At 38.9% G+C, this 20,170-nt stretch overlaps 1 protein-coding gene across 10 annotated transcripts in view; it reads right to left on the bottom strand.

Moving 5' to 3' along the window:
• Positions 1-20,170, bottom strand: part of FHIP1A (FHF complex subunit HOOK interacting protein 1A) — a 368,975-nt gene that overhangs the window by 112,247 nt on the left and 236,558 nt on the right. For 9 of the 10 annotated variants that reach the window (XM_072621249.1, XM_072621248.1, XM_072621243.1 and 6 more), the window contains 2 exons: positions 10,195-10,353; positions 5,921-6,007 (listed from right to left, as the gene is read on the bottom strand). In XM_072621249.1, the coding sequence (XP_072477350.1) occupies positions 5,921-6,007; positions 10,195-10,353 (246 nt within the window). The remainder of the gene's footprint in view (positions 1-5,920; positions 6,008-10,194; positions 10,354-20,170) is intronic. The other variant, XM_072621251.1, reaches the window with a different exon arrangement.

Raw genomic sequence — 20,170 nt, 5'->3', positions numbered from 1 at the left:
CTGTGGAATCATTTAAGATTTTTTAAAGATAAGATGGTACTTCATCTTATAGGTAAGTAGGAGACAGAGAGAGTAGACTAAGGAACTCGGAATCAGGAACACTTGAGCGCAAATTCTGCCTCAGACACTTACTAGGTGTGTCTAGGCAAGTTGATTAACCTCTTCCAGACTCAGTTTCCTCAGCTGTAAAATGAAAATAATAACAGCACTTATCTCACAAGGCCTTTGTGAGGATCTAACAAGATAACATATATAAAGCATTTTATAAACCTTAGGGCACTACATAATTGGTAACTATTAGTATCTTATAAAGATTGTTTACAAGATTATAGATTAGAGTCCCTTTAATGGATTCATTTTACAAAGGAAAAAATGGAGTCATTTTTATTGTTGTTGAGTCATTTCGGTCGTGTTTAACTCTTTGTGACCCTATTTTGAGTTTTCTTGGGAAAAACACTGGAGTGGTTTGCCATTTCTTTCTCCAGCTCATTTGCAGATGAGGAAACTGAGGCAAACTGGTTAAGTGACTTTCCCAGGGTCAACTACTAAATGTCTGATGTTGTATTTGAACTCAAGAAGATGAGTCTTCTGATTCCAAGCCCAGTGCTTTATCCACTGTGTCACCTAGCGCAAACGGAAGGGTACAGAGGTTATAATATATATAATAACTGCCCAACATCACACAGGTATAAATGAAAAAAATGCAGATTCAGACTCAGGTTGTATAACTCCAAACCCAGTATTCTTTCTTGCCTAAAAGTGAAAACAAATTACTCTAAATACAAATGAATTGAACTCAAGGATCATTTCTGAAGTACAGGGCAGACACTCTGATAGCAGCTTGGGATAGAAAGACAAAAATGAAACACAACCCGGTCCCAATTAGGGAGGACAATGAATCCCATCAGGTGGTTGTATGTTTTCAAATTCATACTACTCGAAGTTATAATTATATAAAATGTGGTCACTGGTTCCAGACCAATGGAAATATGTGGTATAAATTCAATAATGTATCTACTTTCTAGGATTCATTATAACCACTAAGTGAGGATCGAGCTATAGTATCTGACTTCAAGGAGCTTACATCTTATTGGAGGTATACATCTTGGATGTAGATGAGTAAACATAAGATAATTTCAGGGGAGAAAAAGTACTCATTCCTAGGAGGATTGGTAAAGGCTTCCTGTAAAAGCTTAGCTTTAAAGGAAGCTAAGGTTGCCAAAAATCAGAGGTAAGGATGGAATGAGGACCTTCCAGACATGTCCAAAGACACAGAGGAGAAATGATCTTTCTAGAATGTATCTAGTCTTGCTGCTCTTCAGTTGTTCAATCATGTCCAATTCCTTGTGACACTATCAACCATGGCACACCAGGCCCTTCTATCCTCCACTATCTCTCAAAGTCTGTCCAAGTTCATGTTTATTGTTTCCATGACACCATCTATCCATCTCACCCTCTACCATTCCTCTTTCCATTTGCCTTCAATCTTTTCCAACATCAAGGTCTTTTCCAGTGAGACCTGGCTTCTCATTATGTGGCCAAAGGCATCCAGCCTTATTGGTCTCTAAAACTTAAGTTTAGGACGTGTAACAAGACTTCCTCACCTATTCATGTGTCTGTGTACAGACAAAAGATCATCTGTCTGTTGATGTAAGGGATTCTGTCATAGTCTCACTGTATCTAAATAAGTAGCCATACACACTTGAAGGAAGTCACTTATGTGTTTGCAAAAATCAGTTTCCTCATCTGTAAAACAAGAGGAACTGGATTAGGTCACCACTAAGGTCCACACCTCTCAAGAGGTATGCTCCTATCATACAGCATGTGGTTACTAATTTACTAATCATATTTACAAATTTACTAATTATATTCATATACTTTATTTAGCACTATTTATATAATGTATTATATAATTATATTTGCTAATTATAAAACTGGTAACAATCACTACCTCAGCGAACGTCCTATCTCCGAATCCTCAGGCCCGAGCTGAATAGAGCGTACAACTATAATAATTCTATAGCTGCCAAACCACCACAGTTGAGGTAGATCCTGAAAAGTTGCTATCTAGTGGGCTACCAGTTATCTCACAGAGGGCACTGAGAAAAAACAAGCTGTCACATGTTGCTGGGGAAAGTAGGACAAAACTCCGTAGCCTTTCCAAATTCTCCAGCCAGCAAAACTATTACCTTGTATGTTGAACAGAGGGGTTCCTGGGAAGAGGTCAAAACAACTTCTTTATCACAGAGTTTCTCATTCCCTTTTCTGTTGAAGGAAGCGGAGTCCTGGGGAGCCTCAAACAGGAGAGTATATAACCAAAGAACTAAAATGAGTTTGTGACCATAAGTTGTGTTCCATTTGAACTGAGAAATTATGGATTACAGCTGAGGCACAGAAGGTAGCTGAAAAGCCAGGCAGACAGAACAACTCAAAGAGCTACAGCCTCTCTTCTGTTACTGCCTTTCCTTCTGGGAAAAGTCTATTAACCACAGCACCTCCAGTGGTCGGTAGAGCTGGTGAAAGATCTGCAACCACTAGCATCCACAGGGGATGAGATGACCCTGAAAAATAACTGTCCTGGATGACCAGGGAGCACAAAGAACAACATATATGAGAAGAATGAAAGAAGGACCTGTTACGGAGCAGGTCTAGAAGATAGCACACATCAGCTGAAGACAGTGGCGATCTTTTAGCACTAACAGCATGACTTGTTGGTATGGATCTTAGTCTGCTTCCTACGTGGGGATATCCCACACATAATAGGCATAAAGTTCACCCTTCTCATTGAGTGTATGTGTTTTCATGGGCAATGACCTCATGCTTTATGGAGAAAATATTATTATTTAATGAATATTTCCATTTAAATAAAATGCCTTCATTAAGGAAGGGATGTTATACTAATGCATTGTTGGTAGAGTTGTGAACTGATTCAACCATTCTGGAGAGCAATTTGAAACTATGCCCAGAGGGCTATAAAACTGTGCATATCCTTTGATCCAGCAATACCACTATTAACTAGGTCTGTATCCCAAAGAGATCACAAAATATTTGCACAAAAATATAGCAGCTCTTTTTGTAGTGTCAAAGAATTAGAAATTGAGGGGATATCCATCAATTGTGGAATAGCTGAACAAGTTGTGGCTTAAGAATGCAATGGAATACTACTATTCCATAAGAAATGGTGAGGAGGCAGATTTCAGAAAAACCTGGAAAGCCTTACACACACTGATTCTGAGTGAAGTGAGCAGAACCAGGAGAACACTGCATACAACAGCAATGTTATTCAATGACCTACATTGTTAGCCTTGGCTCTTCTCAGCAACGCAACGTTCTAAGACAATTCTAGTGACTTGATGGGAAATGCCATCCATATCCAGAGAAAGAACTATGGAGTCTGAAAGTAGATCGTGCATTTAGGATTTCTCTTTATTTTCCTCATGGTTCTTCTCTTTTGCTCTGATTCTTCTTTCACAACATGACTCATGTGGAAATATGTTTAACGTAATTACACATGTATAGTCTATATCAAATTGCTGCCGTCTTGGCAGGGATTTAGAACTCAAAATCTTATAAAAGTGAAGGTTGAAAACTAAAAATAAATATATATTGTTATAATATATATTAAATTATATTATAGTATAATATATGCTATATTATATTGTATTATATATTATATTATGTTATATATTATAATATTAATAATTTAAAAAATGGCATGTTATTTAGCTTACTGGTAAAGGTAAAGCACATTGATGATGAGGGTTCATAAACCTTGGTTTGAAAAGTTTCTGAGCCACAAAGTACCTAGAACCTGAGCTATCTAAAAAGGCGCACCAAGTAGGAGGAAGGGCAGGTTACATCTCCATATCCAGTGACTGGCACACAGCAAATGTGTTGCTCCCAGGAGCAATGTTGGCTCTTAATTTCCCAAAACGTTTTCCTTTTCATTGCTCACAAAAATAAACAAATAAACAAAACGTCCACCCATCTCCCTAAATCAATAAGCCAAGAATTGCTGTGCTAGCATCGAAACAAATCATAAATATGTATGTGCCTGTTTGGAAGACAAGCAGCCCCACAATGGTTTAGGCCAGCCCAGGTCACACACATTTAAAGAAATGGCCAAAATGATTTCAGTCATGTATCTATTTCAAGCACAGCCTTAGTCCTGAGGAGATGGAAAAAATCAATTTCTCTGGAGGGTTTGGGGTGTTTCTCTCTGACATATTTATCTGAAATTATTTATTGAGTAAAACAAAAACAAGTTCTCTTGGCAAAGCAACATAGAGGGCGGGGCAGGCATGGGGTCCCACTTAAGGTCATAGCTATTACTGTTATGGATTGTGAATGATTATTTTCCTATTTATTTCATTTCTCTTTGATTTCTCCTTTTCCATTATCTACAGGCACCCCTGTTCCTCTGTATCATCCCCTTGTGGATCCCCAAACAAAAAAGTACAAACCGTAACAACAAATGCCTGGTCTTGGTCGTATGCATTTAATGGTAACCAAAGCAACCTTCCTCTTCACAGATGTGATAATTCTGGAATGTTGGGCCTAAGAAGACAACTTAGGGATTATCTGGAATCCAACCCCTTCATATTAAAGATGAGGAAACTAAAACCCAGTGGGGATAAGTGACCTGTCAAAGGTCACAAAGCTAGTTAGTGGCAAAGCTGGCCACTACCAGTTCCGTCTGGCAAATCCTCAAAACCACTGCTAAAGCTGTCTTTTCTGCCCACTGCAATGACTAGACCACTACTGTCTTACATAGGATATTATAATGATTTCCCAAGACATGAAAAGTACAAAACCAGACAGAATATTTACCCTCTATTTCCAAACCTGCATCCAGAAGGCCCCTATATATTTCAGTACTTCTTCTCTTGCCCCTTCCTGGCTCACCCAGTGAATTTATTCACTATCCTGTTCATTCTATTTTCTCACTCTACCTCTAAGACTTTTTAAACTATTAACAGACATTTACTAGAGTCATGGGATCTGAGTTTAATTCCAAACTTTCCGTTAAACTTTTAAACTAACTTTTCACCTGCATGACCTTGGGTCAATCCAGGTCTCAGTTTCCTCATCTGTAAAAGAAGACTTGATTTATATGATACATGTTATCCCCCTTTAGCAAACTCCCTGAAGGGATGGTCTCATTTTTTGCTTTTGTGTCTCCAGCATTTAGCCAGTCAGTCAAGAAATGTTTATTAACTTCTCAAGACTATTTGTCAGGCCCTATGCTAAGCACTAAGGATGCAAAGAAAAACACTGTCCCTGCCCTCAAGGAGATCACAATCTAATATGAGAAGATATCATATAAAAGAAGCTGAAAAGGCAACATATGGGACAAGATGAAGCCCACAGGAGTACAGCTGAGTGGGAAATGAAGAGATGATTCCCCTGAACACTCCCCTTAAATGGGCATCTATGAGGAGCTCTCCACACTTTGTACCCAGGGAGAGGCCACAGGGGCAGGGGTTTCTGGAGAGGTTTTAGGGTTGATGTGCTCTTGCAAGATGATGAGATTGAGAGTCTAATGAAGGCCAGGAATCTGTCCCATCACCAGACAGGAAGAATAGTTCTTGGCACCCAGTAGGGGCTTAATAAATGCTTGTCCACTGAATACTTGATTGACTGAAATATCTAATATGATCTTCCCAGTGATGTAGATTTTAATGTGTTCTATGGCACAGGCTAGGTCTAGTACCTGTAAAGATATGTGTTACATTTGAAACCAGTCAAATAAAATGCAGAAATGGTAAAGGGAAAGAGGAAGTTAAAGCTATCACAAGGGTTTCCATCTTCTTTGTACAAATCAATTTCAATTTATACCAATTATAGATCAGAGGCAATTTGTGTTCCTTACCAATCATTACTACAATTTATTACTAAATACCAATAACAAATAACTGACCTTATGGAGAGCAGGAGCCAACACTGGTACTAAGAACCCATTGTAAATGTAGTTGACAAGCTGGTTACGAATCAGAGGATGGGCAACCTAGGGAAGAAAGATCTTGTCACTAGAAAAGCAAGACTCAATTGTTAAGTTTGGGGTTTGGGTTTTATCTGGGTGTTTTTTTTCTAGTAGAATCACATCTCCACATAGACTCCAAGTATGGGAAAGAAAGTTATTTAGAAAAACTGCTAGCTCTTGATAAAGAAAAACATTCAAGCCTTAAAATTCTGCACAATGTTCAGTACAGATGGTACTTTTCTTGCCCCAGCACTGTTTCTCAGCATTATATTAGCAAAAATGAGATTGCCACACCAAAAAATCGGATATTTTAAGGCTCTAGTAGGAGAAAAAGAATAGATTAGAGAAATAGGATGATATTTATGTAGAAATTTACCTAGAGTGGGAAAACCAGAGCTTTATCCCAGGGCAGCAAAACATAGAGAATGCAAAATTTTAATACCTGTAATCTTTTAGCACAAAAGAAATTACTGCTGTGACTAATTTGCCTTAATTACTTCTTGTGCTAGTCTCACATTATAGAGTGTAAGCTCTTTGAGACTCCAGATTGTTTCATTTTTTAGTATTTATATCCTTAGCACTTAGCACCATGTCCGGGTCAGAAAAGGTACTTCATAAATACTGCTGATTGACTGATTGATCAGGAATTTTAAAAATGTTTGAGGACATTTTCTGATACTAGCTCCAGGATATTTTGCAATATGTTTGAGCAGCTTTATGTATCTATATATCTTCAAACTAAATCAATGAATCATTTGTTCCATGGCTTCCTCAGGGTTCCTCTAATGTTAGCATCCCATAAAAACACTTCCTCATTTACATCGCATTTGAAGGTTTACAAGGCATTTTTATCACAAGAACCGGGACCATTTATCAGCATGATGGCGTTAAAGCTGGAGAGCTCCTTGCATGTTAATTTGCTGCTTATCGAGATCATTACTCAGCTCTCCAGCTATCCAAAGCTCCTTAGCTACTCTTTTTGTACAACATCAACAAGGTCTTTCAACCTTCAGTCTTTTTATCAGCTTTGCTCTCCCGTGTCTCATCTGTATCTGTTGGCTGTACTGGCTGCTCGTTGGTAGGAGACTCCCTCTCTTTTCCCTTCCACTCATCTGATTTTGTTTTCCTTCTCTTGTTCTGATTCATTTAGCTTGCCACCATGATTAAGCAAGTCTTAGGGAATATTCCTGTGGGTAAAGCTGCTAAGCTTCACTGGCTTTGATGATTTGGGGGTTGTCCTACCAAGAAGACCCAAGAATTTAAAATAGATCCAATGCCTCACACTGGAGAGCTTATCTTACCATGAGGGAGGTTCCTGTCTGAAAACAATGTGGGAGAAAGAAAATAACACAGGATTCCATCATGGAATATTAGGCTTTATTCATTGATTCAGATATTTGCACAGATTCTTTACATACAACACTTCCTTCCTAGGCACTGTGGAGAAATAGAACATGTTCCCTGACTTCAAGGAGCTCATCACCTTACCAAGTAGGCAAACAGATAAAAGGTGGATGGATGGATGGATGACAGAACATTTATGAAGCATGCAGCCATGTTTCAGGCACTGCCTTAAGCATTAAAATACAAATATGTGGGGGGTGGCAGGGGGAGAGAGTCTCTTCTTTCAAGGACCTTACATTCTAAAGGCAACATATAATAAGGGAATAGAAAAATGAATGGTAGTGGGGAGTAGAGAAGGTATCTGGTAGAGACAAGATGTAAAAGTTCAGAGAGCCTGGAGTGGAGCAAGGTTAGAAGTGAAAACGGTGGCTGGGATACTTCATCAATGGAGGTGCGGGGAAAGCACTGAGCAATTGGAGAAGGGAGCTACAAGGGTGAGGGCGTCACCAGCTGGACCAAGCAGCTGGGGCAGAGGTAGAAAGAGCTAGAGAATCAAGAGCAGTCAGGTCAGAAGTAGACAGGAAAGACAAAGCATGCTTACAACGAAAAAGCAACTATGAGCTTGGGTAAATCAGTTAACTAAGGTTACCTTCCACTCACTCTGTACATATTTTGTGTTTAACTAGTCATTTAAGTTACTTTCTCCACTATTAGGATGTGGGGTTGTTTTTGCCTTCTTTGTATCCCCAGTGCTTAGCAGAGTGCCTGCCATCCAATTAATGAATGTGTATGGACTAACTGACTCATTGTAGCCTTTCATTTCCTCATTTGTAAAATAAGTGGATTGGCCTAAATGATACCTGGAGTCTTTTCTAGATCTAAATAATAAAATATTATGTTCCTGGTAGATTGCAAGCTCCTCAAGGGTAGGAACTATTTCTTTCTTGTCTTTACATCTCTACCACCTAGCATAATGCTTTGCATATAGTGGGTACTTAACACATGTTTCTTAAACTGAAATTTAGACTATGGAAAGCAGGAGTCAACAACAGTACAAGTATTATTACCTTTATCTTTCAGAAAAGGAATTGATTATAAGATTTGCCCAGAATCACACAAGTAGAGTTAGGGCCAGGACTTGAACCCAGGACTTTCCTAATTCCAAGTCTGGTAATCTCTTGATTATGTATGTATGTATGTATGTATATGAGTATAATATCCAGGTATATGATTAATCTTACATCGCTAGGAGAAGGCATTAGTAACAAAAAAAATGGTCTCCTGAAACTGCATTCTGGGACAGATCTTTATCATGGGGAGATGAAGGTGGCAGGAGTAATTCATTTAGAAACACAGTTTTGCAGAACAGAATACCACACCTAAGCAGAGATCACTATCAATGATGCACGAGAGTCTGCATTATTCCTTTTAAAACATCTCTTGCATGCAAGAGCCCTGTGCCAACATCTTTTTTAAGTAATCTTTGCAGTATCATTAAAAGAACTAATCTAAACTATATGATTTCAATTTTGAAACTTATTCCAAAACATATGGTTCTTCTGTCCTTAATGAATCCCGTTACGTGGCTTCTCTTTCTTTTAAAAAAATAAAATAAAAAGTGAAAACCAATTACCAGGGAATGGAGACTTGATCTTTAAATTACCCACACTTTCTCAATCAGAGTGCATTTGAGGAGAAAATAATAGGAGTTCTATCTTTTTATTTTTAAACTCTTCTGCAAGAAAATGCTGTGAGACTGCAAGATGAGAGAGAAAAATAATTTAAGATGTAATTCATTTATCTTATGTATAAATAAAGCTTCCCTCATTTGAGTAATAAAAATGAGATAGGATTGTATGTAATTTACCCACATTTTCTTACAGAAGCTATTTCTTCATTTAGCAAATAAATAGATTACAGCCAACATTCATCAGCCCACAATCACCGCTAAAGTAAATGATTTCTGGAACAAATCAAAAACTCCAAAACAAAGGTAATATTTATGCAATAAACCAATAAAACATTAGTGGGGCCCATTTACTGCCAGAGAAATATAAAATCTGATTTCTGTCTGGAAACTGATGAAGGAGAGCAACCAAAAAGCTGAGGGGAAAATCTAATCAAGAGGCCAATATAGAGAGCTGTTTATTTTTTTTTTCAAGCAGACCAATTTTGAAGGAAATTTAATTTGGGTTGCTAAGAAGATACTTAACAACTACTAAATTCAATTGGTATAACAACATTCTTTAGTCAGTACGCACCATTAAGCAAAATAAAGTGTTTTCCTTTGTAGACAACCATAAAAACCTTGAAGTAAAAATGGTATATTTTAAAGAACATGGACAGCTAAAAATATCTCCTTAATGAGTCAGGAATCAAATTACTGTTGAAAATAAAATGGATAAACAAAAGAGAATTAGCAATTTTTGGAAGGAGAATACAGAAAGATCCTGTCCCCGCATTTTGCTTTTCCTTCAAACTTTCTGGGAGCCCATAAAAATTATATTTTATGTATTCAAAGGCATTATGCATAGTTTAAATTAGTCATGAATATTTATTAAGCATTTATTAAAATAAAATGCTGATGCATATCAACTCATCAGTAAATCGCTTGTCTCCTAGGTGAGAACCAAATGAGTTATTGGGGGTGGGGGGAGAGGAAGAATGCTGGGCTAAGAGTCTGATGCCATGCCCTAACCCTTCCTACCTACCTGACCTTGTGGGAAGTCACTTTCTCATGACTGAAAAAAGAGAAGCTCCTGTTCCTGTCCCAAATATTGGTGCGTGTTTGTGGGAAGGCACTTGGTTACTCTTAAAACCCTAGATCAAGGTCACATTTCATTATGATGGTTGCTTCTTTCCAGTACCTGTATGACTGCATTGCAAAACTCCAGGGAATTCATGAACTGGACCAGAGAAGGCAGAAGTAACCAGTCATCCTTCAGAAGGCAGTGCCATTCATCACCCTTCTCCTCAAGTTTTGTAGGCAAAGAAGAGTAGAGGCCGCTTAATCCCGTTGCTAGGACCTGCATTCAGAAACAAGAGACATGGTGATTTCTGTTGCTTCGCCAGTTCCCTTGAGGGCAGTGGTCTTCTCTTAGATTATTCCTTTTTTGGTTTCTTTGTTTAGCCTTTGTTTCCTCAGGAGCCACCATGGGTGCCTGGTGCATAAGTTTAAAATATGCTTGCTGAATGACATTGGAATAATCATTTTTCCCCATGATTTTCCAGGGCTACCTCTTCCGTGAAGGACTTTTGGATCACCCCAGCCAAAAGGAATCTTCCTCCAAAGTAGCAAAAGAGGAAAAGGTCTCTGGCTCCAGAAAGAAGGCCTGGGTTCAAATCTGCCCTCTGACGCTCACTACAGACATGACCAAGGGCAATCATTGAACCGCCCTAGATCTCAGTTTCCTCATCTATAAAAGGAGAGGGTTGGAACAGATGTCCTCTGGGACTCATTCCAGCTTTAACTCTTAGATCCCATGATCCTCTAGAAATGATTGTATTATACTTCTCTGTATACAGTGTCCAGCCAAGTATCCTACAACATATTAAGGGTCAACACTGGCTAAATAAACAATCCGTCTCTCCTTGACAGTCTCTAGTTTGATCGTTTTTAAGACACGGCTAGTTTCAGGTTGAGTTGCTAACCATAACAAAACACAGTATGGGATGGTGGATAAAACGCTAGACTTGAAGTAACAAGACCCTTGGGTTTGAATCCTGCCCCAGACACATACTGGTTATGTGACCACAGCTGTTGTTTTTCAGTCATGTCTAACTCTTTGTGACCCCATCTGGGGTTTTCTTGGCAAAAATACTAGTGGGGTTTGCTATTTCCTTCTATAGATCATTTTACAGATGAGGAAACTGAGGCAGTGAATTACCCAGGGTCATACAGATAGTAAGTATCTGGGGTTGGATTTGAACTCAGGTCCTCAAGACTTCAGGCCCAGGATTCTAACCACTGCACCATCTACCTGCCCCATGTGACCACAGACAAGTCATGTAATCTTAAATGGCCTCAGTTTCCCCAGATATAAAGTGGAATAACTACTTATTTTTACCTACCTGAAAGATTAGTCACAAGCTACGGGCTTTACAGACCTAAAAACACTCCAAAAGTCTGAGATAGCTGCCGTTACTATTCTAAGACAAACATCAGACCAAGTCACATGTGAACAGATTCATACAGGAACACCAAGACATATGTCAGGACTAATGAATGAATGCTTAATGTCCAAAGCAGAGAATAATACTTAGAAAATTCAAAATTAGCCTCCACTTACACTTCTAACAAGCTAATTGTTTGCTTCACTAATATATTGTGCCCTAATTACGGAATATTAATGGCCACTAATAATGAAATTTTGTATGATGTTTACAAGTCTCTATTTCACCCCAGATAAGCCAGACTCATTTAATAATTTCCTGTGTTAAAGCATGATAGCCACAAAATACTGCTTATATTAGCAATTAGCTTAAGGGATTAAAATATTAACAGAAAGACAATTTATGAATTTTTTTCACTATTCACAGCTGGGAACATTAGACCACTTGTGGACTAGAATTCTAGAGGTGGTCCATAACTGACCTCAAAAATAACACTTTAGTCTTAACAAATGACACATATTCTCTCATTTCATCCTCACACCAACTCTTTGGTGTCAGATGTGGCCAGAATTATTTCCAGGTTATACACAAGGAGAACAAAGCATAGAGAACCATAAGTTGTACAACATCCCACAATTTGCATGGAGGAGAGCCAAGATACAAACCCAGGTCTTCCTAAGTGGCCTTTCCACTAAGCAACAGCTTTCCCTTGTACCCAGAAATATGTTCACTTAAAACAAACAGGGTTGAAGTCAAGTAAAAATGAGTCCTCTAACCTTTCTCATCCTACTAGACTTCTCCAAGGTTGTGTGTCTCAAAACTCTTATATCTAAAAGCACAGGTTATTAGTGCTGAAGGTCCCTTAAACAGGACATCGAATTCAATGACTTCAAATAAAGACGGGGCCACTAATTCATTCATATATAAGGATCCCTGTAGATGATGTATTGACTATTTTCAAAAATATTGTTTATCTTTTATATTATTTCCATTTTTTAATTTAATATTTTATTTTTCCCCAATTACATGTAAAAACAATTTTTTCTTCAAATTTTGAGTTCCACATTCTTTCACTTTCTCCCTTCCTTTCCCCCTTACTGAGAAGGCAAGCAATTTGACATATGTTAAACATGTGCAGTCATACAAAAAAACATTTCTATGTAAGTCATGCTGTGAAAAGAAAACACAAACCAAAAGAAAACCAACAATAAAGAAAGAAAAAGTATCTTTGATCTGCACTCAGTCTCCATCAGTTCATTCTCTAGAGATGGACAGCACCTTTCGTCATAACATTGCTGAGAATAGCTAAGTTCTTCGCAGTAGAACATCATACAATATTGCTGTTACAATGTTCTTCTAGTTCTGCTCATTTCACTTTGCATCAGTTCATGTTAAGTCTTTTCAGGTTTTTCTGAGCACTCTACTTATCATTTCTTCTAGCACAATAATATTCCATCACAATCATATATAACAAATTGTTTGGCCATTCTCCAACTGAAAGGCTTCCCCTCAATTGCCAATTCTTTGCCACCACAAAAACAGCTGCTTAAATATTTTTATACATATTTTTATTTTTTATCTCTTTGGGATATAGACCTAGTAGTGGTATGGCTAGGTCAAGGAGTATCAATGATTTTATAGTCCTTTTATTTCCATTATTTTGTTAAACATTTGTTAATTATATTTTAATCTGAGTTTGGACAGCACAAGGGAATGCTGTGGGCCCTCAGGCTGTGTGTAGGACACCTCTGTTCTAGTTTAATCCCTTTATTTGTAGGGGAAAAGAAACTGGAGCCCAAGGGAGAACAAGGTTAGTAAGTGTCTGAGGTTGGATTTGAACAGTCTTGCTAACTCCAGGCCTGGCGCTCTGTTCACTAAACCACCTAGCTACCTACATTCTAATATAATTAGAAGTGTTGATCTTAAAAGTCAGAGGATTTGGGTTTAAGTCCTGGCATTGACACTAGCTATGTGACTTGAGGTCACTTATTCAATCTTCTTCAGTTTCAGTCCTCCATCTGTAAAATGGGAATAATAACTGTATTACCTACTTAACAGGTTGTAAGAAAAATCTTTCATAAATCTTAATATGCCATGTTAGCTGCAAGCTATTCCATTGTTGCTGAAGTCAGAAACATCACTCACCATCTACATCACAATCAGCCATTCAACAGACATTTGAGCATCTACTACATCTGAAAGCATTGAATAAATGGCAGGTGGGGCAGCTAGGAGGCACCGTGGATAGGGTCAGGAAGAACTGCATCCAGATCCCATCTATGACACTAGCTGTGTGACCCTGGGAAAGTCATTTAACTCTGTTTGCCTCAGTTTCCTCATCTGTAAAATGAGCTAGAGAAGGAAATGACAAATCACTTCAGTATCTTTGCCAAGAGGGGGTCACCAAGAGTCATGCATGGCTAAAACAACAACACCAGAAGGCATGAACTTTCAGGAAGTTTACCATCTCAAATGAGTGAAGGAATAGGAATAATTCCTCACATAGACAGGACTTTGGAGTTCACAGAATCACAGAATTGTCAAGTTGAAGTGACTTCAGTGACCAGTTTGTCCAAACCATCCCTGTGGGGGAATTCTCAATACAACATGGCGGTCAGCCAGCCTTTCCTAAAGTCTTCCATGGAGAGAAAGAAAACTCACTAGCTCCCCCCAAGCAATTTCATTTCAAGATAGCAAGTAGCTCAAATTTATTTAGCATTTTGCAGTTCACGCAGGGCATTCTACTACAAGCCTGTGAGGTCAGTAGTGCAAATCCCCATTTTATAAAGAAGAAGGTAGAGATTGAGTGACCTGCTCACTATGCCATGACTAGTCACAAAAAGATTAAGTGACCTCCCTATTATTACCCTGCAAATTCTGGACAATGTCAGGAAGGGAAAGCTTCAGGAAGAAAATAGCAGAGGCATTGTGGCTGAAGGCAGCTAGGTGACACAGTGGATAGAGCACTGGACTTGGAATCAAGAAGACTCCTGTTCCTGAGTTCAAATTCTGCCTCAGACATTGGCTATGTGATCCTGGGCAAGTTACTTAACTCTGTTTCCTTATTTGTAAAATGAATTGGAGAAGGAAATGGCAAACAACTTGCTGTTTTTCAGTCATTTCAATTGTGCCCAATTCTTTGTGACTTCATTTGGGGTTTTCTCAGCAGACTGCAGTGGTTTGCCATCTCCTTCTCCAGCTCATTTTACAGATATAATAATTGAGGCAAAAGGAAGTTAAGTGACTTGCTGAGGGTCACTTATCAATAGTCATAAGGTCTGAAGCCAGATTTGATCTCAGTTTTTCCTGACTCCAGGTCTATCCACTATGTCATCATAAGTAAAATAGGAAACAGGGACAGAAACTTGTGTGGGGTTAAGATAAGTTCTGTTTTAAACATGCTGAATTTCAAGTGTTGGAAAGACATAAAGCAAGGGATAAGGATAAACTTGGACCTCAGGAAAAAAGTCAAGATTAGATATCACAAACTTGGATTCATCTACAGAGATGATCACTGAATCCATGAGAAGAGGATATGGAAAGAAGAGGTCCATGAACAGGACTTTGGAGAACATCCACGAAACAACATTGGTATGGTGGAAAAACTACTGGGTCTAGAATCTTTTAGGTAGAGGTTCTCATCCCAAACCTATCTGAGTACTAGACAAAGCACTTTCTTTCTTGGACTTAATTTCCTCACTTGTAAAATAAGACGCAGGGGTTGGACTAGCAGCAGAAGTTCCCAAACTTATCTAGACTACCACCCCCTTTTTAAAGAAAATACTCAGTGCCCCCCTGAAAATCTACTTTCCAGGTTTTTTTGAAAATTTGCGCACTTCAAAAGAATGTAAAATATTTTTTAAACGACACATCTTAAATTTAATAATTTATTGTAAATTTGTGGGGTTTTTCCCGCATTGAAATCTTGATGATGCAATATCGTGTCATGTAAGCAATATAGTATATTATTATAAACAAGTCATTACATGCCAATTCCTGCCGATGCATGCTGGATTTCCTGACAATGCACAACATACTGGCCTGCCAACCCTCGCTTGTTAAGACCTGTCAGCAGACTTGACCAGTGACTGGTTATAACTTGCATTTCATGTGATTATTTGGAAAATAGATGAAACATGTATGAACGGTTTTTCAAACTTTTCTTATCTTCTCTCCTTTCCCTATGCTTCCACAATCCCCTTATTTTTATTCAATGCCCCACAACTGCACCAAGGCTACTACCGCCTCCCCCACATTGTTTCAGTACCCCCCAAGGGGCAGTATCACCCTCTTTGAGAACCTACAGACTAGATTAGGAGTAGGGAACTTGTGGTCTTGAGGCCACATGTGGCTCTCTAGGCCCTCGAGTGTTCTGTGAAGTTTGGAATCAGTCAAAGGGCCACAGTTGAGGTCCTTAAGGGCCACTTGTGGCCGCAAGGCCTCAGGTTCCCCACTCCGGACTAGAATATCTTAAAGATCTCTTCCAGCTCTAAATCCTATGACTCCTAGAGGACAGAAAAAAGAGAGGAGGGGGAATTAATAAAGACCAGAGAAAAGTTAATAAAGAACAGGGAGAAGGAATTTCTTTTGGCTTCCAGCCCAAATGCCCTTGTCAAGAACCTCCAGCCAGTCCATATTACCTACAACCCCTTGAACTTCCATTATGAAAGTAACATTTAGTGAGCTATTTCTCTTAAATTTAAAACTTCTATCAGGAAAGAGAGAACAGAGAGCTCCAGTTCTCCTTGGAGGGGATGCTCATCTTGATGCCACGTGCTTAAAATCAATTACATTTGCTAACTCCTACTAAATTAACCACAGAACAAAGGGTTTGCTTCTGCGTACCCTTGACTCCTTAAGCACTTTAAGGCTTTCAAGATGAATTTATCCAGACAGGCATAATTTATCTGACTCAAATGCTGGGAATAACTATTCACTGTATCAATATAATTAGAGCAACATTAATTTTCAAATTACGTACATCAGAGACAGTAATTAACAATAACATACACCTAATATTCCACCCTCTCCTCTTTTAAGGGTGTTCTACATAAAGCAACGTGAGCTGGCTCTATAAGGAGCCAACTTGTGAGGAGGGACACTAGGATACAATAGAGAGACAGGGGAGTCAGGGGAGTCCTGGGTTCAAACCCTACCTAGACACGTCGTAGCTATGGTACCCTCATCTGTAAAAGGGAGATAATCATACTCAAATATTTCCCTCATGGGGTGGTTGTTCATAAAGACAATCTACAAAAAAATATTTTGCAAATCTAAAAGTGGTTTGTAAACCCAGGCAGGTTCTGGGCTTCTGGTCCTGACCTGTGTATCCTTGACCAAATGATTTAACCTTGGTAGGTCTTAATCTCCATTCCTGTTAATGTTACTAGCATGTGCACACACACATGCACACATGTGCACACGCACACAGATGCACACACGCACACACAGGCGCTCTCACACACACACATACAAATACATACACACACACAAATACACATACATACACACACTCTCACACACACACACACACACACACACACACACACACACTTTTTTACCCTCACCAGTGCAGAAAACACTATTCCTTCTAACAATGCAAATGAGCAATTCTTCTGTAATCTAGTTTCAGACAGTTGTCTACAGCACTGAATGGTTCAGATAACAATACGACCAGGTCTCAAGCCTGATAATCTTCCTGGCTTCTAACTAGCCTAACTAACTAAGCTAGCCTTCTAACAACCATAACATTTTATCTTCTGGGTGCAAGAAGTCTTGATAATCAGTATCTTTATCAAATACTGTAGAGAGGAACAAATGAGAATATATGTGTGAAAATGCTTAAAAGAGTATAAAATGCTATGCAAATGTGATGCCCACTTGATAGGAAGGCATCTACCAAATATTCTGCCATTCTAGACCCTGCTTTGACATTCACGCTGTGTCTTCCCTGCACTTTGCTTAATTGGGTTCAGATATCAGACATTCACAAAGTCATAAAAAATTTAAAGGGTTCCCTCAAGCTAAGGCAAGATGTCTAAAATTCTAGGTGAGAAAAAGTAGAAGAAAGGCAAACCTTAAAGCCCTTTAGAAATAACACTTGAGTGGACGTCCATGAGGAGACATTCTCTCCATCCCCAAACTGACACACAAACTTCCTCAGACATTCAAGGCCCTTCATGACCTGGTCCCTTCCTATACTTCCCATTTTTCTTACACTTTACTGGATTCCCACTATTCAACAACACTGACACTAGCCTCTTTTGTTCCTCATGTACAACCCACCATCCATCCCCCAACATCTCAAGTTTTCACTTTGCCTCATCCCTGGACACTCTTCCCTCCTCATCTTGACCTCCTGTCTTCCCTGGCTAACTCCCAAGTCTCAGTTAAAGTTTCATATTTTGCAAAAAATCTTTCCCAGTCCTCATTAATTGTAATGTCTTCCTTCTGAGGCCATCCTCCACCCAATTTATCCTGTGGTACACATACATACATGCATACATACACACATACATGTATACATGCACAAATACCTGCATGTATATTTATGTTATGTATATGTGTGTGTGTATATATATATATATATATATATATATATATATATATGTATGTATTAGGTGTGTGTGTCTATATAGATATATCTTGTTTGTAGACAATTGTTTCCCTCATTAGACTGGGAGTTCCGTAAAAACAAAGAGTGGGTTTTGATATTTGGGGGTTTTTATCTTCTTTACGTTCCCAGGGCATCACATAATGTGTACCTAACAGGCACCTACAAAATGCCAAATGACTAACTGTTGGGAAGATGATACAGAGAGTTCTCACTTTTTCATAAGTGCACAGTTCCACAGACCTCCACTAAAGTGATTTTTATGTAATGAGAATTTGCCTATGGATGTGGGGAAGGAAATGAGGGAGGGAGGAAGGTTAGGGATCCTCCAAACTGTCTGTGAAGAGGAGGGGGCAGGCACATGCTCAAGGATACCTGGGGGCTAAGACAGAGGAACATGTGGGGTCTGGGGACAGACTCCAGCACATATAGTGGGGACCCAGACAAACAGGAAGGCTGGCGGAGCAAAGGTATCCTCTCTTGGTGCCTGGCTCTCAAGCCAAGACTCCTACTAGGCAACAGTGTGGGGAGGGGGGCTGGCCTCTCTGAACATCCACTCTTCTCCACATGTCCATTTTTCTGCTGTCATCTGAAGGGTTTATTTGTTGTTGTTACTGTTTAGAGTTTGAGGGGAAGGCAGAGGGGTAAGGCTGCAGAGCCAAGGGATAAGAGTAGACAGCACTGTACTGTACAGGTAAGTTAATAAAGGTGTTTTTCAAAATGCAAATTTCTTTCAGAATTCTGTATCAAGTCAAATTTGAAAAATACGAATTTACATAAAGCAATAACTGCCTGTACACTGATCTATGTAACTATCATGTATTCCTTTGGAATTTTCATTTTTAAAAACTGATAGAAGGAGGATTTTTGTTCATTGAAAAAAAAGTTAAAAAAAACCAAACTAATGATGCAGAACTCTGAGCAACATAATGACCAATCTTGATTCCAGAAGCCTTGGGAGAGATGTGATCCTAGACATGGCAAGACAACGTGTGGCCTTATTTTGCTTTATACAAAGCAGGGCTCTACTTGGAGACAGGAAGAAATAAGGCTTAGAAGAGACAATAATTTTAAAAGCATCATTTTTTTTAAAAAATTGGACATCTAGAAGCGCAATGGGTAGAGCAGAGGGCCTGGAATCAGGAAGACCGGAATTCAAATACGACCTCAGACATTTACTTGTATGATCTGAGCAAGTCACTTAATCTCTGTTTGCCTCGGTTTCCTCCACTGTAAAATGGAGCTCATAACGGCACCTACCTCCAAAGGCTGGTGTGAGGATCCAGGAGGATAATAACTACAAAGTGTTTAGCACAGGCCCTGGCACGGAGATGCTGTTATAAATGTTAGCTATTATAAGCAGCATTAATTGATAGTGGCTAAAAACGAGTAACTCTGGGGAGATAAAGCATGACATAATGGAAAGAGTACGGGCTCTGGAGGCTAGCCTCGTTTGTGAATTACGGGGCCTGGCCCAGATTCTGGGCCTCTAAAGTCTTCCCCACTTCTAGATCTATGATCCACTTAATAACAAGAGATATACTTGAATAATAGCTCTCTTCTAGGTCAAAAAGTTTCATCTATTTTTTTAAGAAATATATAAATTCCACCTCTTGGTCCCCAAAGTAGTTATAGACAAGGCTGTCACAGGAAAAAGTAAACAAGCACTCTGTTTGTGGCTTGTATAAAACCACAGGAAAAATGACCACTTCTGACAAATATATCAGATGAAAGCAAAACTTTTTTCAAGAAGCAAATGGAAATATGAAAGTACCAGGCTCTATGTGGGAGGCTTATATATCTCAAAGATTACTTTTCAAAGAAGTATGAATAAGTGAAGCATTAACTATGATTTAAACAACTTAAAAAAATAAACATTTCTGTTTTCAGAGAGGGCCCCCATGGCAGGAGGCAGTGATCCACAGTTTAACTTGGAATGTTTCCTTCTGGGGCAAAAACAATTTGGAGGTGGGAAGGAGGCACAGAGGACAATCCTATGATGGTACAACCATGATTTCCTATGGAGTGTGGAAGAAAAGATGGCCTGGATTCAAATCCTGACTTTAATGCTTGCTACTTTGGGTGAGTTATTTGATTTCCTTGGGCCATGGTTTCTT

Source organism: Notamacropus eugenii, chromosome 6 (assembly GCF_028372415.1).
Source record: "Notamacropus eugenii isolate mMacEug1 chromosome 6, mMacEug1.pri_v2, whole genome shotgun sequence".
Classification (NCBI taxonomy): Eukaryota; Metazoa; Chordata; class Mammalia; order Diprotodontia; family Macropodidae; genus Notamacropus; species Notamacropus eugenii.
Note: the sequence above shows the minus strand (reverse complement) of the source record. Positions and strands in the feature narration are given on the sequence as shown.